Source organism: Curcuma longa, chromosome 7 (assembly GCF_044706935.1).
Source record: "Curcuma longa cultivar G26 ecotype Majalengka, Jawa Barat chromosome 7, ITB_CL_G26_1.1, whole genome shotgun sequence".
NCBI classification, from domain to species: domain Eukaryota; kingdom Viridiplantae; phylum Streptophyta; class Magnoliopsida; order Zingiberales; family Zingiberaceae; genus Curcuma; species Curcuma longa.
Genome location: NC_133867.1, coordinates 5,255,914 through 5,268,016, shown reverse-complemented (window position 1 = coordinate 5,268,016; position 12,103 = coordinate 5,255,914). Strand labels below are relative to the sequence as shown.

Sequence of the window (12,103 nt, the reverse complement as noted above, 5' to 3'; positions counted from 1 at the left end):
CCTTATAATTTTGGTTTATTCAATTTATTGATTTTCATGAGACTTTGATTGTAACTCAACCTTGATTTGATAAAAACTTTCTGGAAAATTGGTCATTCTGCTAGTTTCTTATTTTCTCCATAGAATGAATTAAATGAAACACTTTATGAGGTATAAGATGTCACATATATAGACCATGTCTCTTTTTTGCTTCCTGTGCCAGTTTACCTTGCAAACTGTTCATTTGCATCTTCTTCCTATCGCTAACAACATACCTGGTTGTTGCAGGTGGATCCTCAAGATATTGTTACGGTGAGTGTCTTTATAATGCGGACTAACTACTTCCCTTTCTGGTATTGTGTTTTGAGGAATGAGATGGATTTCATTAGGCTTAAGTTTTTTGTTTCTGGTAATCTATCAATTGCCTCGGAGTTAATAACTTGTTTATGTGTCATTGATTTTGATGGATATATTAACATCTGTTTCAACATTTGAAGTTTCAATCCATAAATTAGGAATCAACATCTTTTCCTTATCTGTTATTTGATGTGATAATTTGTGGAGATTTTGCATACTTTCTATGATGTTGCAATGATGAACAAGATGTTACTGTTGTATGAGTCTGGACTCTAGGACATATGTTGATGTTAGTGCTTCCAGTTGTTGAGCATGTTCATCATTACATTTTTTTAAGCTTTATTGAGATATTTGTAATTGCACGAAAGATTGCCCATGGAACTATTTTTCCATTTTTTCTTGCATGTTGTTCATTTTGTCTCATTTTAGCTATCAATGTTGGCTTTCTGACAATTTTTTTATGGTTGGACATTACTTTCTTAAAAATGTTTTAGCATCTCTGTAGGCACAATTAAACTGAGTTTTGCTGATTATCAGCATGATTAACTTCAAATTTCAGCATAGTTTCACCTAAGATGGGTATGTCAATGCCCTCCAGCATCTCACAATTTGTATTGTACTTATCCTAACAGCCTAAAGTTGCCTTGTTCCAATATCCGGCTAAATACATTCCAAATATTAATTTTGGTACAGCACTGACCTGTTCACTAGACACATGTTCTCTGACCTTTTAATTATGTATAGTTGTTTAGGAGCCTTTCTTCTGTAAACATTATTTGGGTTTAATGTTATTAAAGGCACAAGGCATTCACTGCTTGATGCATTGTATATTGTTTAAGGCTTTGAATCCTTTAGAAACTAAAATTTTATAACATCTGTAGAGTATTGATTTATCACCTCATTCAGTGATCTCAGCAAGATAACAGTTGACACAACACGGGATAGGTCTGTAAACCTATGCTGGCTACCAAAGTTGTGTGCCTTGAATTGGATCTTATGAAAGAGGAAAAATATGTCAGTAGAAAACATGTGTTATTACTTGACTATAATGGGACGAAGGCCGCTTTTGTCATCTTTACCATGATTTTGTATCATTTGGAGTTGAGCAACCTTGGTCCCCAAATAGTTGGGACAAACACAACTTGATTGAGATACAAGCAAAATGGAGTAGATGAATTAACAATATTAAACTGTAGTAAAATATAATTATATAAACTTATTTATATATTTATTTGTTCAGTTCATTTTTCAGTGATCTTTTTTACTTGTTTGCATCATAGGTATATAACATAAACTAGAAGAGAGGAATTAGGAAGCAAAAAATGCAGTGAGATCTAGAATAATGAGAAAACAGGAAGAAAAGAACAGCAAACTAGGAATAGAAAAAACAGTAAGACGTGAAAAACAAGTACAATTTTTCTTAGAAAGGCAATTCAAAAAAGCAAAGAACAAGAAATTGAGATAGATAAACAAAGAAAAAAAACTAGAGAGGAGAAAGTGAAGAGCAACCACTAACCTCTGGCTATCTAATCTGAAATATTCAGAGTGAGCTGTATTCACATTTGTTATGCTATGCATAATCAGAAGGATGCTCCCAGTCATACTAATAGTATAAAATCAGACTAGAAATAAAAAAGAATAGTAGGTATAAAGTAGATTTTCCCATCTTTCCCAACTTGTCCAATCTTACCTTTCCGGCATGAACCTTTTATCTCAGAGTGGAGGTATTTCTGTGGGTAGATAGTAATGTCAGAATGGCGTGTTGTCACCTGCTTAGATGGGTTTGAGTGTTGGCTCGCAATGCTTTTGTAGCCTGCAGGTTATGTCTGTAGTCTGCGTTGATGCATGGCACAGGAGAGTCTTCACTGGATTTTTATCTTGATGTCACTGAGAAATGTTGGTTTCTGGTAGGTATAAGTGTTTCCTATTTCCTGTTTTTTGTTTCTTGTGGTGATCAAGAGTTGATAACCCGTGATGTGTGTTGTGCAGGAGAGTGAAATAACCTGGTGTTATATGAGTAAATTACTAATAAAACTTACTTGGTATCCCTAATCATAACACAAGTCCTATTTAAACAATAATTTTTCCTTTTGCCCTGTTCTATCTTAGCTGCCTAATACATGGAACCAGTCAATCACTTAGGCAGCACCTACCTGGGATAGCATGCCTAGCGTTTCCTTGTTTGATGCCTAGGTCAGTGCCCTAGCAATTTTAACAACAGTATTTGGGGCAAATGATTTTTGCTGCTAAATGCGATTCTAGGTGCCCATGGGAGGTTTATGAACCTATATTTTCAAGTTGATTTAAATTCAGTATTCAAAGTACATTTTAGGCAAGTGAAAGCGCAAGTGCAAGATTAATCTAGTATGCAGTTTTTTACGACGGCTTGATATTTAACTTTATTACACTTGATTGGGTAGCTACTTATTCGAGAGCTTTTAGGAAAGATACCAGTTTATTATTTATATTCTTAATATTCACACTTCTTGTGTGGGTCGTGTACTTCATTTGATTTGGCCAAACCCAATAGGCACGATTTGACTCTGAACCCCCTACTTGATACCATGTTAAAATTGATTTGTTAATCATCTATCTCAAAATCTTGATGGTTTTAGAAAGGAGATCAACTCTCATGTATTTGTATTCTTTGAAAGCTTGAAAAAAATTGATAATACTTATTCAGGGTAAGAATTAGTTTGGACGCTTGTACTTTTTGGAATATATTAAAGTGTAAAATGTTCCATAACCTTGGATCAAAATCTGTTTAGGCATTAACCAAAAAAAGTTAGGATAAGAACCAACAACAGCGTGGTATGGTGGTGAGGTAGATCCCAAGACTTTCCACCAATGTTTGGAGTTTTATGCTATGTTTACTTCATACAAGGGATGAAGAAAAGAAAGGAATCCCTAGGAAAAATAAATCCCTAAGGAAGAGAAGGAAATCTGCACCCCGCGCAGAGTAAACGGAGGATGAATCTTTTGGGGGGAAGGTGCGAGCGATGTGGGTGCAGGCGGGTGCTGGTTTCGGGTACCTGTTAGGTACAGATGGTTGGTATTCGTGGCGGCGATGTGGGTGCAGGCGGTGGCTGGGATCCGGTACCTGTTCGGCAGCCTGTCGCCGGTGATCAAGAGTGCACTCGGCTACAACCAGCGGGAGATCGCGCGGCTGGGAGTGGCCAAGGACCTGGGCGACAGCATTGGCTTCCTCGCCGGAGCCTCTGCGAGATCCTCCCGCTCTGGGCGGCGCTGCTCGTCGGCGTGCTGCAGAACTTTGTGCCGCAATGCTGCGACAAGATGCGACCTTCTCCGGCCAGCGCACTCGTCACAACACCGCAAGTCACCTCCATCCTCATGCTCCAAAGCTTCATCTTTCCCACCTTCGGCCGAGCCCTCAACTTCGCCGTCAACTCCAGCGCCGCCGCTCCCTTCGGCGGCGAGGCGCTCGACCCGCGGAGAGCCAGCGGCATCGCCGTCGTGTTCCGGGACCCCTGGTCGAACCCCGGCGTCTCCCCGGCTGCGATCTCCGCTCCGTTGCTGACGGCGACGAGCGCTGCGCTCCCGCCGGCCTCGTAGGAGTACCCCATCGCGCGACTGGGGTTCCAGACGCTCAAGGTCAGATCGTACTCTGTTTTAGTGGCGTTTTGGACGGAGAGGCTTTGGACGGCGAAGGCGGGGCGCAAGGCAAAGTGCAAGGCGGCGGCAGTAGCAACGAGGAGGAGGAAGGCGGCGGCGAGGATCTAGATGAGGCAGCGGAGGCAGGGGGCTGCGGCGGCGGTTTTTGGTGCGTCTGCAGTAGCGCTACGAAGGCTCGACTCCGTCCGTTGTGTTTCCGTCCGATTTGGCGGGGATAGATTTTGACAGAAAAATCATCCGCGGACGGATGAAATTTCCTTTCCTTCCTAAAAACTTTGAAAATAGGCACTGAGGATGTATGCATGCAAAGGAAATCTTTCCCTAGTTTCTCTTTCCGCACCTCCAAATAAACTGGGCATTAATCTGTGAAATGGCCTGGTGGGAATACACTGTTGGCAGGGTTTAACTTTTTCGTATCCATCCTGAACAGACAATATATTTTTTTCTGTCAATGTGGTGGGAGAACATCTTGTGGTGAAGCTGGAACCTCATTATGATATATTTTAATAGAAATTCCAGCACAACATGAACCATTATATCTTCAGCTCTGAGAAAATTAGCAGTCAAATACTCCTAGACATACATTTTTTGTATAATAATAACCTTCCGTTTCTTCTGTGGCAACGATAACAGGGAATAAAATAACATATTGAGCACTCTACATTATGTTCTCACACTTATATATATATATATATATATATATATATATATATATATATATTCTTCTCTTCTTAAGTTTCCTTCACTTCTTTTTCCTTTGTTTCTATTGTCTATTTATCTAGCAACTGCATTTAGAAAAAAAAGACTCTACTGACTCTGTCAATCGGTTCTTCTTATTGTTGTGACCATCTTAAAGTTTATATGGATATATGATTAACCATTTGCATTCAACTAACCATATTTATATTACTAGCACAAGGGTTTGATCTCATATGGTATATTTTATATTACAATTGCTTGTATTTTTTTCTAAAATATTATGCAGTTGGTTGTATCTTGGCACATGAAGGCTGCCACGATGTGTGAATTCTCACGACAGGAATTCATTGGCGGATTACAATCTCTAGGGTAACCTTTGATCTGTTGGTTAGTTGTGAGGATGATGGTTTAATAGTAGTTGTGCTGAAAGTAGCACTGTTTGATGCAGGATAGATACAATTGAGAAGTTTCGTGAGAAGTTGCCATACATGCGTAGTGAGCTAAGAGATGATCGTTAGTAATTTCTATTCTGTTCATTCTATGTATCACATGTCATTTGCAACATTTGGTTTCTTGTCATGTTAAAAGTTCATAATTTTTCTTCTTATTTTTCTTGAATGGAAACCAAAAAAATATCTTTGTTTCCTAAGTCATTTTCTTGCCTCTGTTCCTTCAGAAAAATTTCGCGAGATATACAACTTCGCATTTGTCTGGGCTAAAGAAAAGGTATGCCCCATGCTACTATATGTCCCCTTGGTAACATGTTTGTGTAGTCCAGTGAAGATTATTGCTCCATTATTGATGGACTAGTAATGACTTGCATAATAACCTATTGGCATGGCCACGTGTAATGTTCATTATCTTCTGTTAGGGATGCAACAGAAATATTGTGTGAACTGTGAATCATGTATCTTTTTTATGGATAAATTGAATAAACATGGTATGAAGATCATAGGTTTAAACAAGTGCACTTTATGTATAGTTCATCTAATGGTTATTAATTATAATCATTGCTCATGTTGAGGGAAAAACTGCCAATGCCGGTCCCAAGTCCAGATGAAAAAGGTTGAGAGTTGTGTTAGGTTGTAAGCTAACGTCAAACACAGGTGAATGTTCTTATGAATGGAGCTCATGTTGAGGGAGTGAAACTTCAGAGATGTTCATTATGATATTTTTTTTTTATTTTTTGCAAAAGAAATTTTACATTTGGGGGATTGGTTCACCGTGTTTAAAAGCTGTTTTACAAGTCATTTGAAGGATAAAGAGCAAGCCATGTTGGATCTAAATCATGCATTCATTTGATTAGTTAGTGATTCATTTTCAAAGTGGTCATCTATATACTATCTTGCGCTAACAATTTTCGTGGATCCATTAGTATATGAAGATAACAAGTAATTTCTGAAAATTACTTGCGGATTGTACTTCACTACGGGTTGTACGAACTCTACTTACCTTCTCTCAGATCAGGTGAAAAGAATCAATCAGATGTTAAGAATGGGATTGGTCCTGGATTATGATCTTTTGAATCAGGTGATACAGAATGAATGGTCCATGGTTTGGCAAGATGGTAAATGATTCAGAATCACACAATTGTAGAACTTATTGACTAGACTCCTATTTGCATCCCATTGTGGCCATTAAATAATATACGTTTTGATTATAATATTTAATTCTAAACAATAATTAAAGAGGAAAATAGGAATCCCTGAATATTGTATATAAACTTATTTAAGGTGCATAGTAACAAGATATGCATTGAATACACCTCAACAAACTATGATACTATAACTCAGCATATGTATTCAATATGATCAACATTTTTAGCTTGTTACATAAAATAAAAGAAAACATGTTAGTAAACTAAAGTTAATAAATTAAGGGCTTTGATGCAAACTAAAACTAAGCAACCTGCAAATTTGAAAAGTAAAGCTAATAAGCTAAGGGGATTTTTTTATACTAATGCTGCAAGATGGTCATAAATTGATGATCGATGTACTGATTTTCTTGTATATGGAAATTTGGCGATGTCTTTGATGAATTGGAATTCACTATGCTGGTGTGCTTAGGTTTCTGGCAATTAATACTATGGGTGATAAATACCCTCCGTGTGCGATAACTCACCTTTTCAATTTTCCTTTGTATTTCAGCAAGTCATCACATTTTGTCTTTTTTTTCTCTAAATTACTAGATCTCCACCAAACAAGTGCCATATAACCTAATAGGGCCTTCTACCATTATTGATTCTGGATAATTAGCATCTGAAAAAGATTACATGCAAAGATGTCCATTTTTACTATCTAGTGTGTGATCTTTTGGGTAACAAGATTTATCTAGCTTTGTGACTAGTCAACATGAGTATTTACAATCATTTAATTATGTATTTTTGTTGACCAAAGAATTTGACTCTGGATTATTAGAGCATGCTTGGGTTTGCAATTGTGTACCAAAATCATGTATGCACAAATCCTTTGGTGACAAAAAAGCATTGTAATGATCAACAGGTCTATCAAGAATATCACCATAGTTCTTTTGGCAACGTAACATCCGTCTCACTATAATTTTGATATTATTTTATCCATTATGTAGGAGGAGGTCCTTTTATTCATGTAACCCCATTCTCAAACAATAATTTTATTGGAAGATTCTTGAGAGTAAGAGTCTCCTTTGTTCTATTCTTTTGCAGGGTCAAAAATCTTTAGCACTAGAGACAGCTATTGGCATGTGGCAATTGCTATTTGCTGAATGGCATTGGCCTTTAGTTGATCATTGGTGTCAATTCTTGCAGGTATGGAACTGTCACCAGGGGTGAATCATACTACTGATATAATGTTTAACATACATGTTAAGAGTCTGATGCAGTGTACTAGATGATCATTGGTTGGAGGCTCGATAAATATTTGTTTTTTTTTTTTGTCTTGCTAGGTATCTGAATTTTAAGTCAGATTATTTCCAAAATAAGTAAACTGATGAGGCATAGGAAAGAGAGGTTATCCATAGGGTCCAATTTGGAACAACAGGAAGTGTTAATAAAATCTCACAATTTTCTTCTCTTGTTTAATTTGTGAGGTTATATTGGGGCAGAATTACCAAAAGGCCAGGATTATATTGTAGCAATTCAAACTTGTCAAAAAAGCCTTCGCCTAACACAATTCAAAATACTAGGAATGTAATTTGACTTATTTTTTTTCATATTCTTGCAATATTCATGATTACACCTCCATTTTCATTTTAACTATATATGAAAACTATCACGATTATGTTTTGTTTTTATTAATCATTTTGAATATGAGTATAAAAGTAATATAATTAAGAATAATTGGAAGTACAATTCTATTTTTAGGTTGGTATGTGAAACTTTTTAAATAAGGCTAGTAATTTGAAGTGGTGGATTTTAGTAATATTTATCTATTTGATAGTTTTTACAATTTAATAAATATGAGAAAAAATAGAAGTTTAGAGGTTCCAAGTGACTGTTTTTACAAGATTAACCTCTTTGGTTGGTTTCGTATTTCTGTATTTATGGTAGTAAAACTCACCATGAAGTACTAAGCTTCTGTGAAATCCCATTAATCAGAGATTTTTTTGTTCATTTTCATTTGCAGGTAAATTTTTATCAACAGAATATCAAATGGTTTTTTTGGATAGATAATTTACTTAGTTTCCCATAATAACAGTTTCTTCATTATGTATTGAGTGCATAGCTGTTTCGTTTGATCTTTCTAAATTTTCGTTATCAGCTAAAACATAACAAAGCAATATCAAGGGATACCTGGTCTCAGTTATTGGAATTTGTTAAGGTATGTACCAAGTACTTGTAATTTTTTGCAGATATGCAATTCTGTGTTACACACACATACATACACACACACACTGCATGTGATGGCCTGTAATTGTAGGATGATGTTTGTAGCGGCCAGTATTTTATTTATTTCTTCTTTTGTGGTGTATATGGAGTTCCATTAGATATTTGTCCCTTAGTCATTTTATATTCTAATTTAAGTAGACATGTTGGAAGTGTGTCAACTTTTGCATGCATTTTTTGATTATTGACGTTTGTAATTATATAGTCACGAATATTAGACTTTTGTATTTTCCTTGTGTGTTCCTGTACAGAACGATCAGATTTCTCAACATATTCTAAACCAGGGAAGTACATTGGTACATTCATGTAATTGCTGCATTCAGTAAATGTATACCATCAAATTGAGACAACCCAATACTACTCCATTAGCTTATTGCCAAGCCAAAGTAATTGCGTTATCCAAAATTTGTGTCTAACTGTAGAATGTCATGTTTAAATCTGTCTTTTTCTGCGGTGGTCTTTATCCTGTTCTTGCGAGCTTCTCATTTGCCGCCTGTAAAAGTTGATACCATCTCTATGGATGGTTCAGAACCCTGCCAATTCTAGCAGACAGTTAAACTTGATAATCATATTTTTGGGTACATATTTTTATGTAAAGCATCTCATTTTCCTTTTGCAGAGGAAAGTGATATCATAGTGGAAATGGAACTAACATCAGAATATTATTAAAAATAGATAGTCAAAATGGAAAGGAGCTTCTGGAGTCCATGTGATCGTTGTGCTCTCTTAGTCTAAAAGAAAACTTCTATAAGATTGGTGGACTTGTCATACTCTATAGATTAGAGTGTTAGGTTGTTAAGAATTAACACTGACAAAATGTTACTGTTGTAGCTTTGCAGGGATGGGAATGGTAAAATGGATATGTAGAGTTAATAGAAAGGACAAAAAAAACACTAATATTCAAATAGCAATTAGATCAAACACTAAGTTAAATAGACAATAATCATGTTCAAAGGCCACTAATAATTAACCAAGTAAATAAGGTTTGGTTCGGTTATAATACAAAATAATATAATTAAGTTGAATATATTATTTTGATATAACCTTGTATATATCTTAATAGAGAAATAAGATTCATGTAGTTGATTTTAAATAGTTGGGATAAATATGGGTTGATGATGATAATGTTTCTACGGCAGCCAGGCAGAGAAAGGGGAGTGTCTCTGTGTTCATAGAAGATAATTGGAACTAAGACTTCTTATAAAGGTGGCAAAGTTTTTGGATTGGTTTGTGTAAGGATAAATGATTGAGATTAAGAATGGGAAGAGCATAAATGTACGTTTTAACTAGTCATTTTAAAAGCAGTAGATTGCAAAACTGGGGGAATTAGGGTATAGAGCAGAGTTTGCACAATCTTTATAGGATAGAGAAGAGGAGAGTGGGGGTAGTAAAAGGGCTGAAAAGTATAAGCTAGCCATGGAAATGAATTGATACTGTAGGATTATTGCTGCTTCATTAATAAGGTGTTTTTTTGGCACATGTAGTGAAGGGGAATGTGGTTAAGATTTCCTTTCAAGTTGAATGGAAGATGAAAATTAAGGATGCATTTCTTTATGCTAGTGTTCATACGGACTCCACAGTAGGTACCACGTACCCACATTCCAATATAATTAAATTGGATAACAGAGAACATTTACTATAATATAAAGCCTTTATTCTAAGAATAACACTTAGTGATGTTGAATTGTCACAGTTGAGCAATGCTGGGTGACTTCGAGACAAATCTTGTTTCTTTGATGGTTTGCATGAACTCATGTGAATAGTCCATACTTTCTACCTGCTAACTTGTATACATATGGAATATATTTATATCCATCTTAATAAGAGATCCAGTTAATAGCCATGCTAATCCTCCAAATAATATGCTAAATTTTGTGAAGCTATCAAAAGATAAAAGAGGAAAACAAATCTCAATCTTGCAGGTATAAGCAAACAAAACTCTTCTAGTTATGAATCCATGAACTTGTTGCATTAAAAGTGAAACTACTATAATATTATTGATCGATCCATGAACTAGTTGTATTGCAAAGTGGAACCACTATAATATTTTTAATCTCAATGTGTCTTTTCTTCAAGTTGCCTTCCAATGACTTTCTTTGGTCTGTATGGATACTGGAAGTTTAATACAGTTGATTTAATCAGCAGTTAGTTTATAGTTATATGTGAATTGAATCAACTGTCACCTCATGGAGTGGTTCTGAATTTAATTTTGTAATTATGGGCACATTCTTAATTTTGCAAAACCATGAACAAGGCAGTCAATTGCTGGCTTGCCTGCCTGCCTGACTTGTTTGTATATGAAAGTAAAGAGAAAAAACAAGCAATTGCAGTTTTCCATGCTGATGGTTATGCTTTGAGGTACCTTGTTTCAGACTATCGATCTTCAAGTCTCCAACTATGACGAAGAGGGCGCTTGGCCCTATTTGATAGATGAATTTGTTGAATACTTGACTGCAAATGGAATCATCCAGCGTCCTCGAAATTGAGAAACCATACATTATACTGGTGGTGCAGATTCTTCTCATGCATTGAGACTGGTTCGTGAAATCATTTATGAAGCAAGCAAGCAAATTCTTCAAATCTTGCTCTAGGTATTACATGTGAGCCTGAAGCAAGATGAAGAAACATTTATAATATGACATTTTTAATCTTTCATATCACTCTGTGGTCATTGTAGGTCTGTATTGCCTTCCTCTAGTTGTTGCTACTCTGTTCCTTTGCTGCGTGTGCTTGCGAACTCTACATTTTTTTAATGAAAATTTACCGTCAGCACTTTTGAAATAACTCTCATGTTAAATGGAAAGGAACTATTCTATCTGATAATGAAATTGCATTTTGACATTATCTATTGGGTTTGTTGATCTTGTAAATTATGGTATTTCCACCATAAGCATATCCATGTTTGATGCAATGCAATGTTTGATGCCATGCACAGCTCTTTTATCATTTAGTGTGTGATGATTTTTCTTTATTTAAAAATTGTGTGCAAATCGTTCCACAAAGGTTTGCTTACTGTCCATATTTCAACGCAGCAACATCTGTGTACAATCACGGTTAAAGGAGAACTAAGCCGATTGAGCTGGTGTCTCAAGTTTTTGTTCCTGTATGGAATTCATTTTTATTTGCTTAAAATTTTATCGATGCCATTATCCATTAGATGGAGCTCTAGGCTTTTGTTTGGTTGGTTGAATATTTTTTAATTTTGGGTTTTATTATTTACAAAACGAATTTGTAAATGCTTATAATGTAATTTCTTTCAATGCCATTCAATAAGAAAATTAGTAACAGAGAGGATTCATTGTCAAAGCATAATAATAAAATTTTCAAGGTCACCGCAATAGGAGCAAGATATCCTACAACATTCATAATTTTAAATCTTGTTCGATTAATCTTAGAAGTAAGACGGTAATAGGAGCAAAGATATCCTATAATATTTATAATTTTAAATTTTATTATCTTAAGATAGACAATAGACTTTCATAAAGCAAGAGAGACGATATCTTGATGAAGTTAAGGCAGCAATATTCTTCTCCGTCGTAATCAATTGTAGGATCCTCGAAGGTGACAATCAAC

At 35.7% G+C, this 12,103-nt stretch overlaps 2 protein-coding genes across 4 annotated transcripts; one reads left to right on the top strand and one right to left on the bottom strand.

Moving 5' to 3' along the window:
* The first annotated feature begins 245 nt into the window (after positions 1-245).
* On the top strand, positions 246-11,314 carry LOC141832387 (uncharacterized). Of its 3 annotated transcripts, none has more exons than XR_012602110.1 (8): positions 246-291; positions 4,955-5,037; positions 5,117-5,181; positions 5,345-5,394; positions 7,352-7,453; positions 8,406-8,465; positions 10,903-11,067; positions 11,208-11,314. XR_012602110.1 is itself a non-coding variant. In XM_074719890.1 (7 exons), the coding sequence occupies exons 2-7, from the start codon at positions 4,973-4,975 to the stop codon at positions 11,014-11,016; spliced, it is 456 nt and encodes a 151-aa protein (XP_074575991.1). In that variant the 5' UTR covers positions 246-291; positions 4,955-4,972; the 3' UTR covers positions 11,017-11,314. The 3 variants fall into 3 exon arrangements, 1 of the variants encoding a protein (XP_074575991.1); XR_012602109.1 differs by having other exon boundaries at positions 10,903-11,121; XM_074719890.1 differs by having other exon boundaries at positions 10,903-11,314.
* Positions 3,462-4,390, bottom strand: LOC141832499 (uncharacterized). The gene is given in 3 exon segments (XM_074720003.1): positions 3,462-4,097; positions 4,099-4,134; positions 4,358-4,390. Coding segments are annotated over 3 exon segments (705 nt in total).
* Positions 11,315-12,103: the final 789 nt, after the last annotated feature.